Genomic DNA, 22,077 nt, shown 5'->3' with positions numbered 1-22,077 from the left:
TAGCCCTGTCAGTAAAGTAAAGTGCTAAGGAAGAGGGTGTCTGGTTTCCATCATGCGCTTGTTCACATACATGTGTGACTAGCACTAGGTGGTACTATGACCATACCTGGGTTTCTTGTATGCCTCTGGACTCAAGGTGCTCCTTGTTAAAGAGAGGATTCTTGCAGAAGAACTCGTGTCTGCCACAAGGATGGATAGAGCTAGGAGGGTCAAGATGTATAAGACCCATTGAAAGATAGTTTTGACAGTTCAGGTAAGGTCTGAAATGTATCTGAATGGGTCACTGTGTGCAAAGAGAGTTGAGGATTTTAGGTGAACTGGTTAGAAATGGGTGATTCAAGTGGGAGATACAATAAGGGAAGGCTACTGTATGTCTGTGGTGATGCCATTGCTCTTAACCAATATGGGAACTCGGAAAGGGGAGGGTGCTGGAGGTGACAAGTTGAATTTTGACATGAATTTGTCTAGAAGGAGATGGTAGCCCAAAAGGAGGAAAAGCAGCTGAAAAGCAAACCAGTATTTTTAAGTATGAGTTTTAGAAGAAAAGCCAAGTGAATGGAGGCCAAAAAAGATAACTTAGAAAAAGGTGAAATTTTGGGCCGGCGCCGCGGCTCACTAGGCTAATCCTCCGCCTAGCGGCGCCGGCACACCGGGTTCTAGTCCCGGTTGGGGCGCCGGATTCTGTCCCGGTTGCCCCTCTTCCAGGCCAGCTCTCTGCTGTGGCCAGGGAGTGCAGTGGAGGATGGCCCAAGTGCTTGGGCCCTGCACCCCATGGGAGACCAGGAAAAGCACCTGGAGCCTGGCTCCTGCCATCGGATCAGCGCGGTGCGCCGGCCGCGGCAGCCATTGGAGGGTGAACCAACGGCAAAGGAAGACCTTTCTCTCTGTCTCTCTCTCTCACTGTCCACTCTGCCTGTCAAAAAAAAAAAAAAAAAAAAAGGTGAAATTTTGTGGAAGCAACAAAAAGAGTTTAATAAAGGTTATTGCTATCCAGTATTTTAGAATAGTTGAGAAAAATGACAGTTTCATGAGAGGCTACGGTTTGAGACCTTAGAGCACGGTTAGTTGATTGTAGAGTAGGAAGGCAGATTACAGTGTGTTGAAACAATTTAGAAAATGTGTGGTAGCTTGGTAAAGAGACACGAAGGTTTTCTGTTGCCCAAGAGGAAGGAGCAGACAGTCATGAGGACTAATTTAAGAAAGGAATCTCCCCACGTTACCTACCTTAAAAAGCATTGTTGTGAGGAACCAGTGGGAGAATAGATGGGAAAATATTGTTTAACTGGGAGGTACTGATACAAACAGAAAAGTATAATACTTTAATTTTTTGGCATAGCTATCATTTTTTTTAATTAAAGATTGATTTATTTGAAAGAAACAGTGATGATAAAGGAGAGACAGAGAGAGAGAGGGAGAATCTGTCTTCCATCTGCCGGTTTATTCCTCAGCTGAGGCCAGGCCCAGTGAAGCCAGGATCCAGGAAGTCCATCCTGGTGTTTCACCTGGGCAGCTGGAACTCAGGTACTTGAACTGTTATCCACTGTTTTCAAGGTACATTAGTGGGGATCTGGATCAGACATGGAGTAGATGGAACTTGAACCAGCATGCCATTGTGGGATATAGGTGTCCCATGCAGTGACTTAACCCACTGTGGTCATTTGGGGAGTGAACCAGCTGATGGAAGACACCTCTCTCTCTCTCCCTCTCGCTCTTGCTCTGCCTCTCAAATAAATGAAATCTTTTAAAATGAAATAAAAAGAGAGCCCCAGAAAGAAACTGTCCTTTCTCCTGGGCAGCAATATGTGTTTGATGTGATGCCATGAAGTGGGACAGGTATCTTGTGACTGTAAAGGAATTATCCCAAGATCCATGTTGAGTTTGAAGAGCGAAAGGTTGAAAACCTAGTCCTATGGGATAATACTGAACAGTGAATCAATCAGCCACCTTAAAGCCACCTTAGTTCAATTCTTGCTGTTTGTGGTGATAAACCTCTTTATTGTTTAAGGCAGTTTAATGTAATATGCTATTTTAGAAAATATTTTCAGTTTCAGATAGTCCTAATGTTAAAGAGCAAACATTTAATATCCTGTTACATTCAAAAGTAGACATTTTGTGGAAGGTTCATGAAGATGTAATGAGCTTCTTAATTGAAATGAATTGTATTAAGTCAGAAAAATGCTCTAAACTGAGTCATTTAAAGTAGTCATGTTGAGTACTTTTTGTCTCCACCCTTCCTGGGGTTCAGAAAGACATAAATCACTTTCCTAGCATTTCCCAATGATAATAAGTACTTTGACATGGAAGTGATATATACAGTCCCAATTTGTATATGAAATAACCAGTGTGTGTTTCAGCTACTGATCTTACTGTATTTGTGGGAATTCCTTGGGCAACTCCTGTAATCATTGGTTTTAAGGGTAAACATTGGGTAGCCATGGCAACTTATTTTGAAATAGAAAATTTTCTCTCTTCAGCTTTTAAAGTGCTGTAACTTGATACTACATTCATCGTAGTGTCACCACAGTGTAGAAACCAGAATGAATTGTAAATAACCTTTTCTTGGTCTTTTTAAAGAAGGGCAAAAATTATAGCCTATTTAAAATAATTTTACACTCTGATTTGTAATAGGGAGGCTAAAGTATCTTTGATACAGTTGCTGAAAGATAATTAATTATGCAAATAATAGTATGATTAGATTTCAGAGAATGTTTATCCTGGGCCTAAAAGAACAGAAGTCAAACACTAGACATGCAGGAAATCACATAAATCCTAATTAAAAATTATACTGATAAGAGACAGATTGAATAGGATATCACATAAAAAAAGAAACAAAAAACTCTAATTCAAGCTGACCTCCAGTCCATTCTGAATGATGAATGCTTTTGCTTAATTTCAAACTGCTTCTTGAGGAAATCAAAGTTATTAAGAATATTTGCTCAGGTAGTTTTTTTCCCTTACTTTTGGTGTGTTAGTATATTCCAGAAAACTTACCTGTGTTGTTTGGTTTCTCAAACTTTTTGGCTTGTATTCCTTTGAAAGGAAATTTCTCAAGACTCACACCTGAAAATGATCCTGTAAATATTTAGACCTTAAGTCAGATTTGTAGCACTTGAGTCTACATTTCTGCAGAAAATTGGTCCACTTTTGGCTTAACTGAAACTCAGTGGTTTTGTAAAATACAAGCTTCTCTAGAAATCTTTGTAAGTGTTGGCATTCCTTTGTTCACAGGCAGTATCTTGGGAATGCCTCGGTGTGTGTGTGTGTGTGTTGGGGGTGGGCAAAGTCTTCTTTTGAGGCACATGCCATCTAGTTAGGCGACCCTTCTATTTCTTGTTATTAACAGCTGCCAAATCTCACTCACCTTTCTGTTTGTTTCACTCATCCAGGTCATTTTGCTTCCTTGTAGACGATATTTTGGACTTCATACTTTATTTAAACTCCACATCAGCAGTCACCTGCATTTGGCTCTGCACACCTGTGTGTCAGTTACTACGTACCCGACAACTTGTCTGCAGAAACTACCTTCACTTCTGTGTGTGTTAGCCAGCCTAGAAATCATGAGCTTTTATTGCTTTTAACGTCCAGCTACTCACAACTGTTCAGCCACTCACTTGGACTCCTTTTCAACTCGATCCTTCCTCTTCTATTAATTTACCCACATTAGCCCTTCATTTCAAAGGAAGATGATCCCCTCTTCTTAAAAGTTTTCACCTCTTAGACCTCTTCCTCCTCTTTGTGCTCTTCTATCAATTATTCCCACATTTTTCTTTTAGAAAAATAAGTTCTTTAGTCTTTAAAAATATTTGTCTTGATCTTCGAGCTTTTTAAAAACTCTCTAGCAGTTGCCAAATTTATTCTTTTCTTCATAGTCAGAGTTCCTGAGGAAAACCTAATCTGTGATTACACCGACTTCTTTTCATTCTCCCATTCATTAATCTGCCTACTGTTGTCAACAGAGAAAAAGAACGTAAACTTATAAAATGTTAGAACTGAAAACAACTAGAAAAATCATTTTATTTGTTTCCTATAAAATAAGGCACATAAGAAACAAGTGATATGCTGGCAGAAAGGTACCTGACTTCTGTTCACTTCAGCTTACAAAATCTGAGTGGAACCCTCATGTATGTGATAAGGCCCCTGGATAGTGAATAAATGGTACCTATGAAGTGCATGCACTTTATTTTGAGAAAACATGTCGTTGCTCACGCCAAGGGTAATATTGTGATAAAATTTAAGAAGATCTGGTTTGAAAGGAGAGACACAGAAAAAAGAGAACTAGTAGTCATTCAAGTTAGGATGGAATCAGGAAAAATCAATTAAGGGAGTACTTAAAATGGCCAGTATTCATGTATAAAGTGAATGTACAAGTACATTGTTAGATTGTTTTATAGTATAATAATGAACAGTTATATTCATATTACTGACTCTAGGCCACTGTAAAAAGCCTAAGTCAGGGACCAGCATTGTGGCACAGTGGGTTAAATTGCTGTATATGGCGCTGGCATCCCATGTGAGTGCCATGCGTCCCAGTTGCTCCAATTCCCCTCCAGCTCGCTGCTAATGTGCCTGGGACAGCAGTGGAAGAAGGCCCAAGTAATTGGGCACCTGCATTCACTTGGGAGATCTAGATGGAATTTCAGGCTCCTGGCTTTAGCCTGGCCCAGTCACAGCCATTGCAGTTATTTTGGGGAGTTTACCCGTAGATAGAAGATCCTCCCCTCCCCTCCCCTCCTCTCCTCTATCTCTGTCTCTATCTATATCTCTATCTCTACCTCTATCTCTGTCTCTCATCTATCTTTCATCTATCTCTAACTCTGCCTTTCAAATAAATGAGTGAATCTTTAAAAAAACACCCACACAAACCTAAACCATGTTCTCTTCCTTAAGACAGTAATGTAGATGGCATGCTTGTATTTGAGATCTATCTAGCACAGTTAAACTTTGATAGTATTGTCTTTTTAGGTCTAAACCAATGTTGTATGATACGATAGTCCTTAGCCAAATAAGACTAGGTAATGTAATCGAGGAACAGATTTATGTATTTACTTCCTCAAATGTAAATTTTATGAACTCAAAATACATATCAGTAATGTCCAATGAAAATTTATTTTTGTTAAGAGATGCCATGAATATGAAATATACAACAAATTTGAAGACTTCATAGAAGTAAAGTATCAGTTTAAATTTTTATATTGAATGAAAATTGAAATATTTTGGATAGGTTGGATTACATAAAATATTGCTAAAATTAATTTTTCCAGTTTGGTTTGGCTTCTAAAATTTTTGCTATTAAAAACTCTCAGTTATACCTGAACAATTAGTCATGCATTGTGGTAGTTTTTAAATTTTGACCATTTTCTCAAAAATATAAGATGAGGGTCTGGTACTGTGGCGTCATAGGCTAAGCCTCTGCCTGCAGTGCCAGCATCCTGCATGGGTACTGATTAATGTCCCTGCTGCTCCTCTTCCAATCCAGTTCCCTGCTATGGCCTGGGAAAACAATGGAAGATGGCCCAAATGCTTGGGCCCCTGCCCCCACATGGGAGACCCAGAAGAAGCTTCTGGCTCTTGGCTTCAGATCTGCCCAGCTCTGGCCATTGTGGCTATTTGGGAGAGAACTAGTGGATGGAAGACCTTCCTCTCTATTTGTAACTCTACCTCTCAAAGAAATAAAATTAAAAAAAGTTAGATGAGTTTTGATATTAAATGTTCCAGCTGGCAGATCAGTAGAAAGCACTCTTCCAATAAATTAGAAGAAAAGATAACAGTGAAGTTTAAATATTGGTTTATAAAAGCATCTTTTTTTTTTTTTAGAGAATGGACATTTAGAAAGTATCTTTATATTGCTGATTATAATTAATAAATTCATGTGTTACACTATTGCATGATGGAATTATTGAGTATAGTCTATATTGTATATTCATACTTAGTATTTTTGTAGCCTTACCTTGTATTGGTTAGTTTTTCTTAAGGTACTATGTCATATTTAAATCAGTTAATAAATAATGCAGGCTTTATAACTTGGCTCATCAGGCCCTATATATCTTGACTTTGTCTGTTTCTCCATCTGCATATCCCTGATGATTGTTTGCTGCAACCAGAGGGGCCTTTGTTGTACTCCTTGCTCTCTCTCAATTTTTTTCTTCTAGAATTTATCACAGTTTGTATGTAACCACCATTAGAAAAAGGATTAATTATTTATTCATAATTCTGTTTCATCAGCTAGCCCATAGTGTACAATGAACAAATACCAGGTGGATGATGGATGAATGAGGGTGTTACTGAGTGAGCCTCTGTTCCCCATACGTAGATTAAATATTAGTACCTACCAAAAGTGACTGGAGATTCTGTGAGAATGCTGTGACAACCATGTCTTCTTCCCTCCTTACTCAAGATAATGTCATGAATTGTTTCTCAAACTGACTGCTAGTCATTTACTGTTTCTGTCACATTTGTTGCAGCTAGTGTTTCTAACCCATTTCATTATTGAAGATTTAAGTAGCTACATGGTGTGGCTGGGTTGGAAGGTATGTGCTCACTCAGATAATTATAGGAAGAATAAGATTATCCTTTAGAGTTAAGGTCAGCTGCAGGTACCATAAATGCAAAATCACAGTAAATTAGATATGACAGAACATTTTATTTCTAACATAAAAGTTGAACAGTGAAGGGCCAGTGCTGTGGCATAGCGGGTAAAGCCACGTCTTGCAGTGCCAGCATCCCATATGAGCACCAATTTGAGTTCCAGCTGCTCCACTTCTGATCCAGCTCTCTGCTATGGCCTGGGAAAGCAGTAGAAGATGGCCCAAGTCCTTGGACTCCTGCACCCGCATAGGAGGCCTGGAAGCAGCTCCTGACTCCTGGCTTCAGGTTAGCTCAGCTTCTACTGTTGAAGCTATCTGGGGAGTGAACCAGCAGATGGAAGACCGCTTCTCTCCCCCTGCCCCCTCACTCTCCCTCTCTCCCTCTCTGTAGCTGTGCCTTTCAAATAATAATAATAAAAAGTTGGACAGTGAGCAGTCCAGGGCTTTTATGGCAGTTCTCCCCACAAAGTCATCAAGGACTTCTAGCCTTCTAGCTTCACTAGCTTGGGTTCTGCTTCTTGTTTGGTTGAAGATGGCCAGTCACCTGTGTCTTAGTAAGCAGACTGAAGATGCTAGTTATCCTTTAAGAAAGTTTTCTGGAAGCCACACAGCTCTGCTTAAAATGCTGGTCAGAGGTTTGTCATTTGGATCCTAGTGACAAGGGAAGCTAAGAAATGTAGTCTTTATTTGAGAGGCTCTGTAACTACCTAAAAGCTGGTTATTATAGTTCCCTGAAAGATGGGAAGAATTCAGTGTAAAATATAGGTTCATTGCAAGAACACATGTGATATTAATAGATGTTAATAATATGCAATGTATAGCAAAATTAATAAAGGAAGGGTTAACTATTACAAATACTAGTAGTGTGAAACCACTTGAGATTTTCGAATGACATTGGTTATTAACCATTTTGGAAGTATGAGTGGATACACATTTTTTTAAGTGGTCTGAATCATAAATATATATGGAGAATTATATCTGATTATTAGGATTTTGAGTTCATTTAAAAAATGTATAATGGATTTTTTGCATTGGCTCTTATTAATCACATAGATTCTGACCTTAGGCTAGAAAACAGCTATTTCCTAACTCCCCTTCACACTTTTGTTTTACCTCTTTTCAGGTAAGTCTTAGTTGAAGAAGCTTGTTCAGGATTCTTGATCTGTCAGAAATGTTTTCTGAAACATGGTTTGAACCTACTTCCTTACCAATCTTTTACCACAAGCATTTTTGATTTTGAATACTAAGATACTAGCTTGGTACTTAGCACAGAGTAGCCACTTAATATAACTGTGAGTGAAGTATTTTATTCTGTAAGTCAGCAATATGGAGTTCCCAGATATATAAAAGATAAGTTTAGCTTTACATTGCATCTTAGTGGAGAAAGAAGGAACCATTTGAATCAGAAAAAGAAATTCTGGTATAACAAAATTATTTATAGGAACTTGAAATAATTTAGAACTTTTAGTTTTCAGGAAGATGAAAGTTTAAACCATCTTTGCTGTTATGTGATTCTGTGAATAGTGGCTCTAAGCTCTTTGATAAGGATACATTTTATATAAAGAATGGAAGGATTATGAAACTTTCTGGGTTGATTTTGTTAACTTACTAGAAACTTAATCTAACTTGGCCTAAAAAATTAGTACCTAAAGAAAAAAACCACATCCCTTTGCTGTTTCTCTAACTGGGGGAAAAACGTTGAACTTACAGTTTGCGCAATCTTTGTCAGTAATTTTTCATCAGAAGTGCTTCCTCCTTTTCTAATTTCTAAAATATATTTAGTTACCTATCGTTCCTTTAAGGTATGAGTTCCTTGAGGGTAGAGGCCTTTCTTTCCCAGTAGTAGTTAAGATACAAAATAGTACTCTGATACTGCTAATTTAAATAATAAGAATATTTGAAGTATAGTATATCAGTTATTTTTCATCTATCTTTATGATAGCTTTCTTTTACCTTATGGGCCAGTACTTTCTACCCTTTTTCTTTCTCAAAACCATAAAATACACTGAATTGGAAAGAAAGGAAAAACCTTATGTTTTTTTTATTGCCTACATTTGCTGCCCGACTCTCCGGTAACAGTAAGTGAAGAGTCCAAGACAAGCTTGTAGCAGTCAATGAAGAGGGAAAGAGGACTCTAAAAAGTGTGAGGATTTAGCACTTGAAAGGAGTGTCTCCAGATACTAGTCTAGATTACCTCACTGGTTTTGGTTGTGTGTGTGAGGGTGTGAGTGTTTTGGGGGGAAGGAGTTCTGTTTTGGGGGTCAACAGCCTTTTATCAACTCACTGGCTTCACATGAGGCTTCATTCAGGTATTCATAATAATAGTATTAATAAAACTTCACAACATTTTGTAGTAGATTCTCTTTGTGTCATCTAATAGATGTTGAATCAAATAGGGAGGTTAAGTAACTTAGTTCAAGGTCACAAGGTAAGGTCAGTTAGTGGGTATCCTGGACTAGCGCTCCAGGCATTTTGACTATAAAGCCTATATTCTTAAGCCATTGTGCTGTTACAGTATTATCCTCAATAGAAATCTCTGGTGTAAAGAAGTTTAGGCCCAGGACACAGCTAGTAGTGGAGGAATCAGTGAACTTCAAGTAGACTGTCCCTGAGCTCTTAGCTGAAGCCATCATCCTGAATCATTGTTTTATATCCTATCAACTTTTGAATTTTTATTGCTCGTGTATTAGAGGTTCAAAACACATTGTTGATGCACCTATCTCCAATGTTTTCTGATTTAAGTATATGATATCATCCTCAGTTTTTGTTTTTTAATAATTCTACCATTGTTAAATAATGGAACTCATTTCAATGAAATTGTTCACAGGTGGAGGAAAGTGGAAGGAAACAATATGTATGATATATAACACAGTCCCTGCCCTCAAGGAGCTTGCTTTCTGGTTGGGAAAGACCTAAGTAAGGAAGTTGATCTAGAACAAGAAACAGGATGTACCTGCTTAAGTCTAAGTAGGTTAATTTATGCACTAGATACTTTGGAACAAGTTAAAATGGCGTGTATAAAAAAGTTTTGCTTTCGGTGGAAAAAACTCAAAATGGATATATAAGATGTTGTTACTAAAAGGTTTAATTTAGGCATGTGGAGATGGATAACATGTGTCTTAAAGCATTTACATATCTTTAACTTGACTGAAAAGTGTCTCATTTTAAAATACAAATAGTGAATTCTTAGCATATTTCAATATCTTGGCACAGATGGGTTAGGGTATATCCTTCAAAGATTGATATTGTATAGCATTCAAAGGTTTTTTTTGTTTTGTTTTGTTTTGTTTTTGACAGGCAGAGTGGATAGTGAGAGAGACAGAGAGAAAGGTCTTCCTTTTGCCATTGGTTCACCTTCCAATGGTCGCCACGGCTGGCGTGCTGTGGCTGGCGCACTGTGGCTGGCGCGCTGTGGCTGGCGCACCGCGCTGATCTGATGGCAGGAGCCAGGTGCTTCTCCTGGTTTCCCATGGGGTGCAGGGCCCAAGCACTTGGGCCATCCTCCACTGCCTTCCCGGGCCACAGCAGAGAGCTGGCCTGGAAGAGGGGCAACCAGGACAGAATCTGGCGCCACTAGGTGGAGGATTAGCCTAGTGAGCCGCGGCGCCGGCCGGTTTCTTTTCTTAAATTTTGTAATTCTTATATTATCTGTATCATGGTTTTTTTTTTCCTTTTCATGGTTTGATAACTGGTTTAAACACGTGAGGTAAGATTAGCTCTGAAATATCCACTTAAAAATAGCATGCTCTGGAATATTGCAATTAATAGCATATTCATTTATTACTTACACTCAGATTTATTTTATGTCACTTTTACAAGCCAGTACCATGGGTTAAAATACCTTGAGGAATAAAGAGGAAAGGGTTGGAGGAAAGGTGAGAGTGAGTGAACAAGTGTGTGTGTGTTCATATGATAGCTGAATAGCTTAGAAAGGGCATGTGTTTGGAATTAGGCACAACTTTGCTAATTTTTATGACTTTGGACAAAATATTTACCTTCTGAGTCTGCTTTTTCCTTTATAATGTGGAACTAGATATAGAAAGGTTATTGAGAGAATTAAATGAGTGTACAGCCCTAGCATATCATAAATATTCAAAACCAATGTGTTTAATAGATATACTAGTTGGTGGAAGAAAACAAATTGAAAAAAAAAATTTTTCTGTTGGGAAATATCCCTGTCATTGAGTAAAACAGAGAAAGGTGGGGGGTCAGTTACAAAATGGTTGTTTTTGGTACTTGGTTGTAGCATTGGGAAAATTATTTTACAGGGCCCTAGAGGTTTTCTTTGCGTTACTGTGTACTCTTTTGACATACAGATAGTTTGGACTTTAAAGAGTTGTTTTATGTAGCTATTTAACAATTAATTAATCAATTATTGTGTAAATTCAGCAATTTAGAAATCCTTGGGAAATCTTAAGTTTCTTTTGCTTTAAAACTCATTGCATTCTGTAAAAGAATATATATCAGACAGATTAAATATAGGTTTAAAATAGTTAAAAAATAAAGCCTTAGCTTTTGTTTATTGATTTTGTTTAGTCTTATAGAATATTTCTTAGGAGTTCACTGCAGTTGTATTCTTATTGTAGTTGTCATTATAGGGTTAAACATTTGCCGTATTGTACATGTGAAAGCAGTTAAGCTGTTTGGAATTGTTTACTTGCTAAAACCAGTGTTAGTCAGCAGAGGCAGTGCACCAGATTTCCTTGTGGCTTTTAGTGGAAAATGTTAAAAGCGCACTCATTTTTCAGTTATAGAATTTTTCAGCTTGATCTGGATTAGTCACAGAACTGGCATGAACTTCTAATTGTGAAGGCTGTCCAAATGTACTATTTTTTTCTCCTGCTAGAGGAAGTTACATCCTGAGCAGTAGCTCAGATCTCTGGTAAGTGTAACATGTGAGCATTACTAGGCATTTCGTCCTGCGGGACTGCAGTCTTTGCTCTTCAGACTGTTGCTCAGTTGGAATGCTTCCGTGGGGTCCATCCTGAGGTTCAACAGATATTTTTTCAGGACCTACTCGGTGGGGATGTCAGTGGCGTTTTTGCAAGATCATCTGAGGAACACGAAGGCATCTGAAATCTACTGAAAAAATAACTAGCAGTTTTCGCGGTGGAAAGAAACTGTACTGGCACAGAGGCGGATGATTGAATAAAGTAGTTGGCTCCAGGAAGATGCACAGTCTGCTGTTTTTTCCTCTGAATGAAGACTATTTAATGGAAGCTGTGCTCCTGTGGAGATCAGAGGAAGCACTAGAATGATAAACTACGTGGTGGTTTTGGTTTGTCAAGAAAAGCCTGAAGCTCGGATGCCCTCTAATTCCTTCGCAGCCTGCGTGTTCTGCTGGGATTCTCCTCCAACACCATTTTTGTCTGGTGCCGGTGCCCTTTTGCTGGAGCAGCCACAGACAGCTGCCTGATGGAGAAGGAATAAATGCTCTGATTTTCTTATGCTGCCGATGGGAATAAAGCTCTCTGTGTTTCTTCTGTTGTATGGGAAATCTGGATTAATCAGGCAGTATTCTAGTACCAAGGGTCCTATTGTCTCTTGTGGTCTGACTCATCACATGTAAATGTACTGCAGCTTTGCTATTAATGCAGAGTGGTTGTTGTTGTTGTTGTTTTTTCTTTTCCCAAATACTGAAAGAATTGTCAACCTCTGAGCTTCATTTTTGGAATTTGTGCTGAACTCTAGGTCTGGTTTTTTGGTTTGTTTGGCTTTTTGTATTTTGTTTTCTGGATAGTGTTAAGCCAGTGAAGCTGAAGAAATGAAGACCATTTAAAAGTGGAAACAGAATAGTGAGATTTGATTTTTCATTTTCACTTGTAAGCAGTCCAGCTCCTGTTAACTAAATGACCTTGCAGGCTAGAGTGGGTCTGCTGTGATCGCCTCTGTAACGGCAGTTGTCTCTCATTTCATTCTGCATCTTGGGCTGTTGTGTCACCAAAACAATGGTCATTCTGTGCAAGTAATCTCAGAGACAGAGCAATATGACTGTTTTGGTAGGGGGGAAATATTTTTAAGTGAGCCTGTACTGGACTCAGTTTTAGTTATTGACATATTGATCTTTTAATGAGTGAGGTAACCTAGTAGAAAAAGAATAGAATTTTGTTATTTTTAGGAATTTACGGGCTCATGTAGTCATAATTTTAAACTTCAGTTTTTCTGATAGTACTTCCTAACTTCAGAAAACCAGCTGCGCTGTTCAGAGAATGTTTGTAAGTGTTGTACAGAAGAGAAGGAAAAATTGCTTGTGCTCCTCCAGCTGGGACTTTGATCAAATAGCTTGGAATTTAGAGTTTTAAAAGAGCGAATGAGTCGAGTGTGTATTGTTGTTTTGGAGGAGGTAGAAGATGAATCTCCTCCATTCATTTCTAAATTGCCACAGGAAAGTAAATGTCTACATCCTCCACCTGGGAATATATTGGTAAGATACGACAGTTTATATGCTTACTATATTCTCCTGGGCTAGTGTAAATTTTATTTTTAAAGAGTAAACAAAAGTTCCCACTAACTTTATTAAAAAACCAAATTAATGAAATATGTGTAGCACTATGATACAGTATTATTTTTGCATATAAAATGCACACATTTCTGATTTTCTGCTTTCTTAAATGGTTAAATAATATTTCAGGCTGTTCAAAAGATGTTTTAAAAATAATCTAGTAGTTATGGAAACCACGTTTCTGTTTTCATTTTGTGGCTTTAGAAACTGATGTGACAAGAATCAAGAACTCTGCATATTTTAGCAAAGGTTGACTACTGGCAGTGCCAAGGCGTGACCTTTTCGTAATGGATTTTATGTATTTATCTGCAAGACATATGAAATAAAAATCAGACTCATCCATAACTTTATTTGTAATGCTATTGTCAATGGCTCCTTATTTGACTAGTGTAATGTGATCCCTTATTAGAGAGGCAGTATTATTGATTAGGAAGCTATAATGTTTAAACATGCATGTGTTTGTCTTTCCGTGTTACTCCAGTGTGTGGTATTTTTTGGTCTTTGAGTAGTAGTAATTGTCATCAGCCATCAGGTCTGCTCTTTGGATCTGTATCTTTATACATGTAATGCTAGCCCCTGCAGGTTATGTTGATGCCTCAAATAGACTTCTTCACGGGCCTCAGTGTGGCCTGGGAATTGCTTGTTTAACAAGATTTGCTCCACAAGTAGATGTTGAGATGTCAGGTTTATATTTAGAAGAGTTGGTCTTTTTATATTTATAAATGAAAAGTTTCCACTTAAATAAAATGATTGTTATTGCCTAATTTGTCAAAGTAAATTTCTGTTTTTAAAAAAAATTCAGCACTCTTTATTTCCAAAGCCGAATCCTGTACTTTGGTATGATTTAGTTACATAAAACTTCTGGTTAGTGTGAAGAGGTAATTGATATTACAGGGAAGAAAAGTTCAAGATTTAAAGTTATACAGAAATATCTTCAGAATCATCCATGATGTGTGACTAATGTTTTTATTATTCTCATATTTTAGCCATCACTGGTGCAAGCTATATTTAATGGAGATCCTGATGAAGTTCGAGCACTAATATTTAAGAAAGAAGATGTTAACTTTCAGGTAAAACAATTAATTCATTGATGGCAACCTTTAAACCTACTTTAAAAACTCTTTCCTAGAATTGTGATTTCTCTTTCAAAGGCATAACACAGTTCCGTAACCACTATTTTAAATGAGTGCAGAAGGGTCTTGAGGCAAAATGGAAAATACTGGCCTCATATTCAGGATAATCACTAAAAGTGCAAGAGTACTAGAAGCCACGTTCTCCCAGCTTTTTTATTTTGAAATTATTCAAATCCTGGAAGGTTGAAAAAAGTACTGTGAACCACCCATATGCTTTTCACTTAGTTGTGGCTTTAATAACACTTTGCCACATTTGCTTTTCCTCTTATATTTACACAGATTATATGCACATATATGTTTTCTCCTTGAACCCATTTGAAAGTAAGCTGCAGAAACCATAACATTTGCTGTGAAATATTTCAGTGTGATTTTCAGATGAGGGTTCTTTTTTGTGAACTTGAAATCAAAGATACTTTTTAAAGTTTATAATATACCTAACTTGATTTTATAAGATCATATTTGCTTTCTATAAACAATCATAGTTGGCCGGCGCCGCGGCTCAATAGGCTAATCCTCCACCTAGTGGCGCCGGCACACCGGGTTTTAGTCCCGGTCAGGGCGCCGGATTCTGTCCCGGTTGCCCCTCTTCCAAGCCAGCTCTCTTCTGTGGCCCAGGAAGGCAGTGGAGGATGGCCCAAGTGCTTGGGCCCTGCACCCCATGGGAGACCAGGAGAAGCACCTGGCTCCTGCCATCAGATCAGCACGGTGCGCCAGCCGCAGCGCGCCAGCCGTGGCAGCCATTGGAGGGTGAACCAATGGCAAAAAGGAAGACCTTTCTCTCTGTCTCTCTCTCACTATCCGCTCTGCCTGTAAAAAACAAACAAACAAACAAACAAAAAAAAAAAACATAAAATAAGTTAAAAAAAAAAAACAATCATAGTAAGTGCATATCAAAGATTCCTGATTATATTTTGATTGGCTTTCAATAACAGACACTTTGTTTGAAAATTTTCCAAACTTCAAGATATAGTAGATTGAATATTCAGGATTTACCTGCAGTCCAATTTTAGAAAAAGTAGTAATATGAATACTTTTCTCTTTTTATGTTTCTCCAGCAGCCAGTAGTTCTTTAATTTATTACATTATGACTGAACATACGTAATTTCTTTTTATGGCTCTTTTAAGATTGATTTATATATTTGAAAGGCAGTTGGGGGTGGGGGAGAGATATCTTCCATCCATGGATTCACTCTCCAAATGGCTGCAATGGCCGGAGGTAGGCCAGTTGGAAGCCAGGAGCCAGGAGCTTCTGTGAGTTCAGGGACCCAAGGCCTTGGGCCATCCTGTGCTGCTTTCCCTGGCACATTAGCAGGGAACTGGATCAGAAGTGGAGCAGCCAGGACTCAAACAGGCACCCATATGGGATGCCAGCATCACAGGCAGTGGCTTTACCTGCTGTGCCACAAGGCTAGCCCCATAATTTATTCTACCAAGATCTAATTCATTAATGCTTATATTTTCATTGGAAACAAACATACCTCTGAGTTATAGAGGGGTGAAAAATATGATTCATGAAGTTACTGTAGCAACTCCAAACAGATGACATAAATGTGATTGTAGTTCTGAGAAACAGATGACATAAATGAGTAGTTCTGAGAATGCACTCCTTGAAAGCTCATCTTCACCCCCATCTTTCCTCCTTCCTTTTCATGTAGCACTGCTGTGACCACTTGATGTTTGATAGATATGAAAAACATTAAATTCATCTTAAAAACTTGGGTTATCTGAATAAATTTGAGTCACTGACTGAACTGATTAATTCTAATATTGGATATTGATCAAAATGCTATCTTTTTTTTTTTCCTTAAACTTTCTCTAAGTGAATTGCCTTCACACTTATATTTAGTTAGAAACATGCAGCTGATTCAGAATTTATTTATTTTAAGTGGAACGTTTGGTCACTTTACCTAATTAGGGTGCCCTGAGAGTCTACTTTTCCTAGAACAAAAAATAGCTCTAGGTGTATATAGATTTATGAAAGGGAAGGAAATAGGTTTTCTGTTCTGTTTAACTTTTAGGAGGTTTTTGTTTGTTTTATTTTAATAGTACCAACAAATCTTGGTGAAAAATTTGCACTATAATCCTACTTTCCATGACTAATTTCTTCATCACTACAAATTTTATTGCTTTTCTGTTATATCCAAATTGTACTAAAATTTAGAAAATTATTCAGGGTCAATATTTTGAGTATCAGTTCACTCATCAAATTTCCTGAGGGTAACTGTCACAGTTGTCCTCAGTGCTGTATGGGTTTTGACAGATGCTTTTATGGTTGTGACTCTTAGTTGTTAAAAGTATTGTTATAATATTAAGATTTATGAAATATTTGGTGGTCTTCTAATTTAAGATGATAATTTTTTCTTTCTTTGTTTTTGTTCGCTATGGTTAGGAATCATAGGGTTTTAAGAAACAGGGTGTTAAAATCCACTATTTTGTGACAGGCTATAAAATATTTATAAGCTTTATGTCAGTAAAATATTTTTCAGCTTTATGTCAGCATGACTGATTTTTTAATAAATTTATTTAAATGAGTATTTAAGATTAACAAATACTGTGAAACAGCTTTCATGAAAATTTTAAGTTTTTTTTTAAGATTTTAGAATAGGTTTAAGTTCCAGTTTGCTACTATATTGTGTTTGTCATTGTATAATTTTAATTTTTTCCAATTTAGATTTGTTTTATTTAAAGTTAAAAAAAAAAAAAAAAAACAGCTTTGCATCTGCTGCTGGCTCACACCCAGATGCCTGCAATAACCACAATTGGATCAGGCCAAAGCCAGGCCTTCTGCTTTAGCACAGAAACCTTCACTTATGTTTCTGTATTTCTGTGGCCAAAATAATAAAGAAATACCTTTCCTTAGGACTTACTAAAACTTAATGGCCATATTGTGGAACCCAAAAAATGAAAAAATTTTTTTTATTTAAAGGCAGAAAAATAGACCCACACAGAGATTCCATCTCCTGGTTTACTCCCCAATTGTGTGCAACAGTTGGGGCTGGCCAGGTCAAAGCCAGAAGCTGGAACTCCATGTGGGTGACAGGGGCCCAACCACTGGAGCCATCACCACTGCCTCCCAGGGTACACATTAGCGGGAAGCTGGAATTGGTAGTCAGAGCCAGGACTTGAACTTAGGCACTCTGATATAGTATGGAGTGTTGTAACCAGTGTCTTAACTACAACACTAAACTCCTGTGCCTCCAAATAATTTAACCTAAAGTATCAATAACATTATCACAGAGGAACACTCTTAACTTTTTTATAGGAAAGTTAATTTTTTAAACGATTTTATTTATGTATTTGAGACATAGAGTTACAGAGAGGGAAAGACAGAGAGGAAGGTCTTCTATCTGCTGGTTCATTCCCCAAGTGGCCGCAACGGCTGAAGCTGGGCTAATCCAGAACCAGGAGCTTCTTCTGGGTCTCAAGCATTTAGGCTGTCCTCCACTGCCTTCCCATGCTAGTGGTAAAGTAGAAGGGGCTGGCACTGAGGCGCAATGGGTTAAAACCCTGGCCTGAAGCGCTGGAATCCCGTGTGGGCGCTGGTTCTAGTCCCGGCTGCTCTTCTTCCAATGTAGCTCTCTGCTATGGCCTGGGAAAGCAGTGGAAGATGGCCCGAGTCCTTGCACCCATTTGGGAAACCCAGAAGAAGCTCCTGGTTCCTGGCTTCATATGGGCACAGCTCCGGCTGTTGTAGCCATCTGGGGAGTGAACCAGCAGATGGAAGGCCTTTCTCTCTGTCTCTACTACTCTCTGTAACTCTGTCTTTCAAATAAATCTTTAAAAAAAAAAAAAAAAATAAAGTAGTAAACCCTAAGTTTCCGTAAATTTTCCTGAATGCCACCCACACCCATCCTTCAAAATATCTTTAAGTCTTTTTCTAGAAATTAGCCAGACATGCTGTTAATGTTCAACAAATCTTTCCTTGTGGCCACATGTCATTTCTGCTGGCCGTCAGTTTATCTAGCTATTGATGTTTCCGAGTTTTTAATGCCTCTTCATCCATTATTTGAGGTTATGTGTGCTTTCTGGCCTAACACTGTGTTTATATGTGCTCTTCTCTTGTAGCTGCTCACAGTAATTAATGGTGGAGCCACAGCTGTTCATCCCCAGCTCAAGTGTATCCACCCAACTTCAAATTGATTTGTGTGGGATAAGGAGTGGAGGGAGGTGGGTATGGTGGGAGAACCAATTTAGCTTCCACCCAGGAGAGTATTCCACACTAGCAGCTCATTACAAAAATGACACCTCTCCTCAAATGAAGCGGTGGTTTTCGATTTCAAATGCAAAATTTAAAATTTTCCTCATTGGTGTTTATTTTAGTTTGTCCCCAAGGTCATACATATCTTTTGCCATTGTGACTAAATGACTGTTAGAATAGTTTTGAAAGAAAGCAGGTATTGTCTATTAGAACCAGCAGTTTTTGTAGCTAGAAATTGATGAAGACTTTTACTTTATTTTTTATTTTTGACAGGCAGAGTGGACAGTGAGAGAGAGAGAGACAGAGAAAGGTCTTCCTTTACCGTTGGTTCACTCTCCAATGGCCGCTGCGGCCAGCATGCTGCAGCCGGTGCACTGCGCTGATCCGAAGCCGGGAGCCAGGTGCTTTTCCTGGTCTCCCATGCGGGTGCAGGGCCCAAGTACTTGGGCCATCCTCCACTGCACTCCTGGGCCACTGATGAAGACTTTTTAAAAGATTCACTTATTTATTTGAAAGTCAGATTTACAGAGAGAAGGAAAGGCAGAGAGAGAGAGGTCTTCAGTCCACTGGTTCACTCCCCAATTGGCCGCAACAGCCAGAGCTGCGCCATTCCAAAGCCAGGAGCTTCTTCCAGGTCTCCCACGCGGGTGCAGGGGCCCAAGGACTTGGGCCATCTTCCACTGCTTTCCCAGGCCATAGCAGAGAGCTGAATGGGAAGTGGAGCAGCCGGGACTAGAACCGGCGCCCATATGGGATGCTGGCACTGCGGGCAGTGGCTTTACCTGCTATGCCACAGCACCGGCCCTGAAAACATGCTTTTGTAATCCACTCATATAGATATATTTATTTAATATGTTATATGTGTGTTCTGAATTTTCCTTTTTTCATCCTCAAAATATTTTGGGAGTCAGTCCACATTAGTCTGTTGACAGTTTCTCATTCTTTACAGCTGCATAATATTTCATTATGTAGTTGTACTGTAATTTATTTGACCAGTTCCCTTTTATTACAGCTATTAACCTTGATTGTTAATCATAAATGTGATTCTGCTTCAGTGGACAAGCAGATTTTTAGAGTGTATTGTAAATTATTAAATGTATTATCAGCTTCTCAGACTACATGTTCCTTTGATTCTGTGTTTAAATCAGTTATAGTAGTGATATACACACACATATAAATTAGTGGTAGGTAAATAATGGCATTTTCTGTAGAGATCAAGTATCTATTCTTTGTTTCTAGAATTTTATGTAGATGGAATTATATAATGTGTATGATTTTGTCTTACAGTTTCCTTTTTAATAGAATTTATTTTTTAGAGGAGTTTTAAGTTCCTGGCAAAATTGAGAGCAGGGTACAGAGATTTCCCATGTGCTGAAACTTGTGTACAGCCTACTCTGTTATTATTCACCATCAGAGTGGGAATACAATTGAGGAACCTACACTGATCGATACATCATTATTGCTCAAAGAACATAGTTTTCATTAGGGTTCACTCTTGGTGTTGTACGGTGGGTGGATTTGTTCCAATGTGCAACGACGTTATCCCCCTTTATAATTTCATAAAGAGTAGTTTCTCTTTAAAAATCCTCTGATTTTCACTTACTTATTTCTCCCTCCTGCCTTGGCCCTGATAGCCACTGATATTTTTACTGTCTCGATAGTTCTGCTTTTGCATAGTGTCATATAGTAGGAATCATAGAGTATGTAGCCTGTGTAGATTTTGTCATGCATAGCTAAGTTTCTTACAATGACTTGATAGCTCATTTCTTTTTAGGACTGAATAATACTCTTATCTAGATACACCACTGTTTATTTATCCATGCACCTACTGAAGGACATTTTGGTTGCCTCCTCATATTTGGCAGTTATGAATAAAGTACTGTAAACACCCATATGCAGGGTTTTATGGCGACATAAGTTTTCAGCTCTTTTGGATTAAAGCAAGGAATGCAGTTGCTGGATCATATGGTAGGGAGTGTGTTTTGTTTTATAAGAAACTGCCAAAGTAACTGCCAATTTGTGTTCTCCCCAGGTATGAACAGACCCCTTATTTCTCTACTTGCCTTGGCAGCATTTAGCCCTTTTTTTTTAAGATTCATTTGTTTTATTTGAAAGTCAGAGTTACCGATTACAGAGAGAGAGATTTTCCATCTGCTAGTTCATTCTCCAAATGGCCACAATAGTCAGGTCTGCCCCAGGGCGAAGCCAGGAGCTTCATTTGGGTCTCCCACATGGATGCGGGGGCCAAGGACTTGTGCCGTCTGCTTTTGCTTTCCCAGGCACATTAGCAGGGAGCTGGAACAAAAGTCGAGCAGCTGGGACTCAAATCAGTGCCCATATGAGATACTGTGTCACAGGCAGCAACTTAGCCTGCTACACCGTGATGCTGGCCCCTATTTAGTCTTTTTTTTTTTTTTTAAGATTTATTTATTTATTTATTTGAGAAGTAGAATAGAATTACAGAGAAGGAGAAACAGAGAGAGAGGTATTCCATCCACAGGTCTACTCCCCTAATGGCCACAGCTGTACCATCTGAAGCCAGGAGCTTCTTTCTGGTGCAGGAGCCCAAGCACTTGGGTCATCTTCCACTGCTTTCCTAAGCCATAAGCAGAAAGCTGGATCAGAAGAGGAGCAAACAGGGCTGGAACTGATGCCCATATGGGATGCTAGCGCTGCAGGCAGAGGCTTAGCCTAATACGTCACAGCACTGGCCCCGTCCATTTTTTAAAGCAAGCAGGGACTCTTCACGTTCTTACTGTTGAGCTTTAACAGTCCTTTATCTTTATAAAATTTTTGCAAGTATTTTCTCCCAGTCTGTGGTTTGTCTTTTCATTCTCAGGTGGTATCTTTTGCAAACCAGAACTTTTTAATATTAATGAAGTCCAGTTTACTGTTTGTTTCTTTCTTGGATTATGCCTTTGGTGTATTAAAACGTCATTGTGCAAACTAATGTTGAATAGATTTCCTCTATGCTGTTTTATGGGCGGAGTTTTATAGTTTTGTGTTTTACATTTAAGACTGATCATTTTGGGTTAAATTTTGTGAAAGGTGTAAGGTCTATATCTAGATTTACTTATTTTGCATATGGATATCCGCTTGTTTGAGCACCATTGAGAAGACCATTTCACTTTATGTTGCTTTGTATAAAATCTTGAAGACAGACAGTAATCGTCAACATTGTTAAGTATGCAGTGCAGCGGTGTGGTATGTGTGTTCATAGGGTTATACAGCCATCACCACGCAGGGGTGTCAGAATGCCTTTCATCTTGCAGAACGGAAACTCTGTGCCCACTGAATAGTAACTCCCTATTCCTCTCTCCCCCCAGCTCCCAGTAATTGCCGTTCTGCTCTGTGTGATTCTGACTACTTTAAGTACTGGATATAAATGGAATCATACTGTTTGCCTGTTTGACTGGCTTATTTCACATAGCATAATGTACTCAAGTTTATGCTTGCTGTAACATATGTCAGAATTTTCTTTTTCAAGGCTGATACGGAGAGACTTCTATCATTATCCAGTTTGTGTTCCATATGTTTTTTCTCTCATTTCTTGAATTATTGTCTTCTTTGTGTTGAGTTGATTTATTTTGGTAGTGAAACATTTTAAATTCCTTTCTCATTTCCTCTTTTGTATACCCATAATCCTTATTCTTTTTGTAG

The 22,077-nt window shown here is 38.5% G+C and overlaps 1 protein-coding gene across 11 annotated transcripts in view; it reads left to right on the top strand.

Annotated features, from left to right (window-relative positions):
- The window catches only part of ANKRD28 (ankyrin repeat domain 28), a 184,858-nt gene that overhangs the window by 60,011 nt on the left and 102,770 nt on the right, over positions 1-22,077 (top strand). For 4 of the 11 annotated variants that reach the window (XM_008266039.5, XM_008266040.5, XM_008266038.5 and 1 more), the window contains one exon: positions 14,073-14,156. In XM_008266039.5, coding sequence (XP_008264261.3) covers positions 14,073-14,156 — 84 coding nt within the window. Of the gene's footprint in view, positions 1-11,257; positions 13,009-14,072; positions 14,157-22,077 lie in introns of those variants that run through there. The other 7 variants (XM_008266036.5, XM_089332273.1, XM_051818483.3 and 4 more) reach the window with 6 other exon arrangements.

This window comes from Oryctolagus cuniculus, chromosome 4, assembly GCF_051225735.1.
Source record: "Oryctolagus cuniculus isolate XC-2025 breed Fujian yellow rabbit chromosome 4, ASM5122573v1, whole genome shotgun sequence".
NCBI classification, from domain to species: Eukaryota; Metazoa; Chordata; class Mammalia; order Lagomorpha; family Leporidae; genus Oryctolagus; species Oryctolagus cuniculus.
This window is presented reverse-complemented; position numbering and strand designations above follow the sequence as displayed.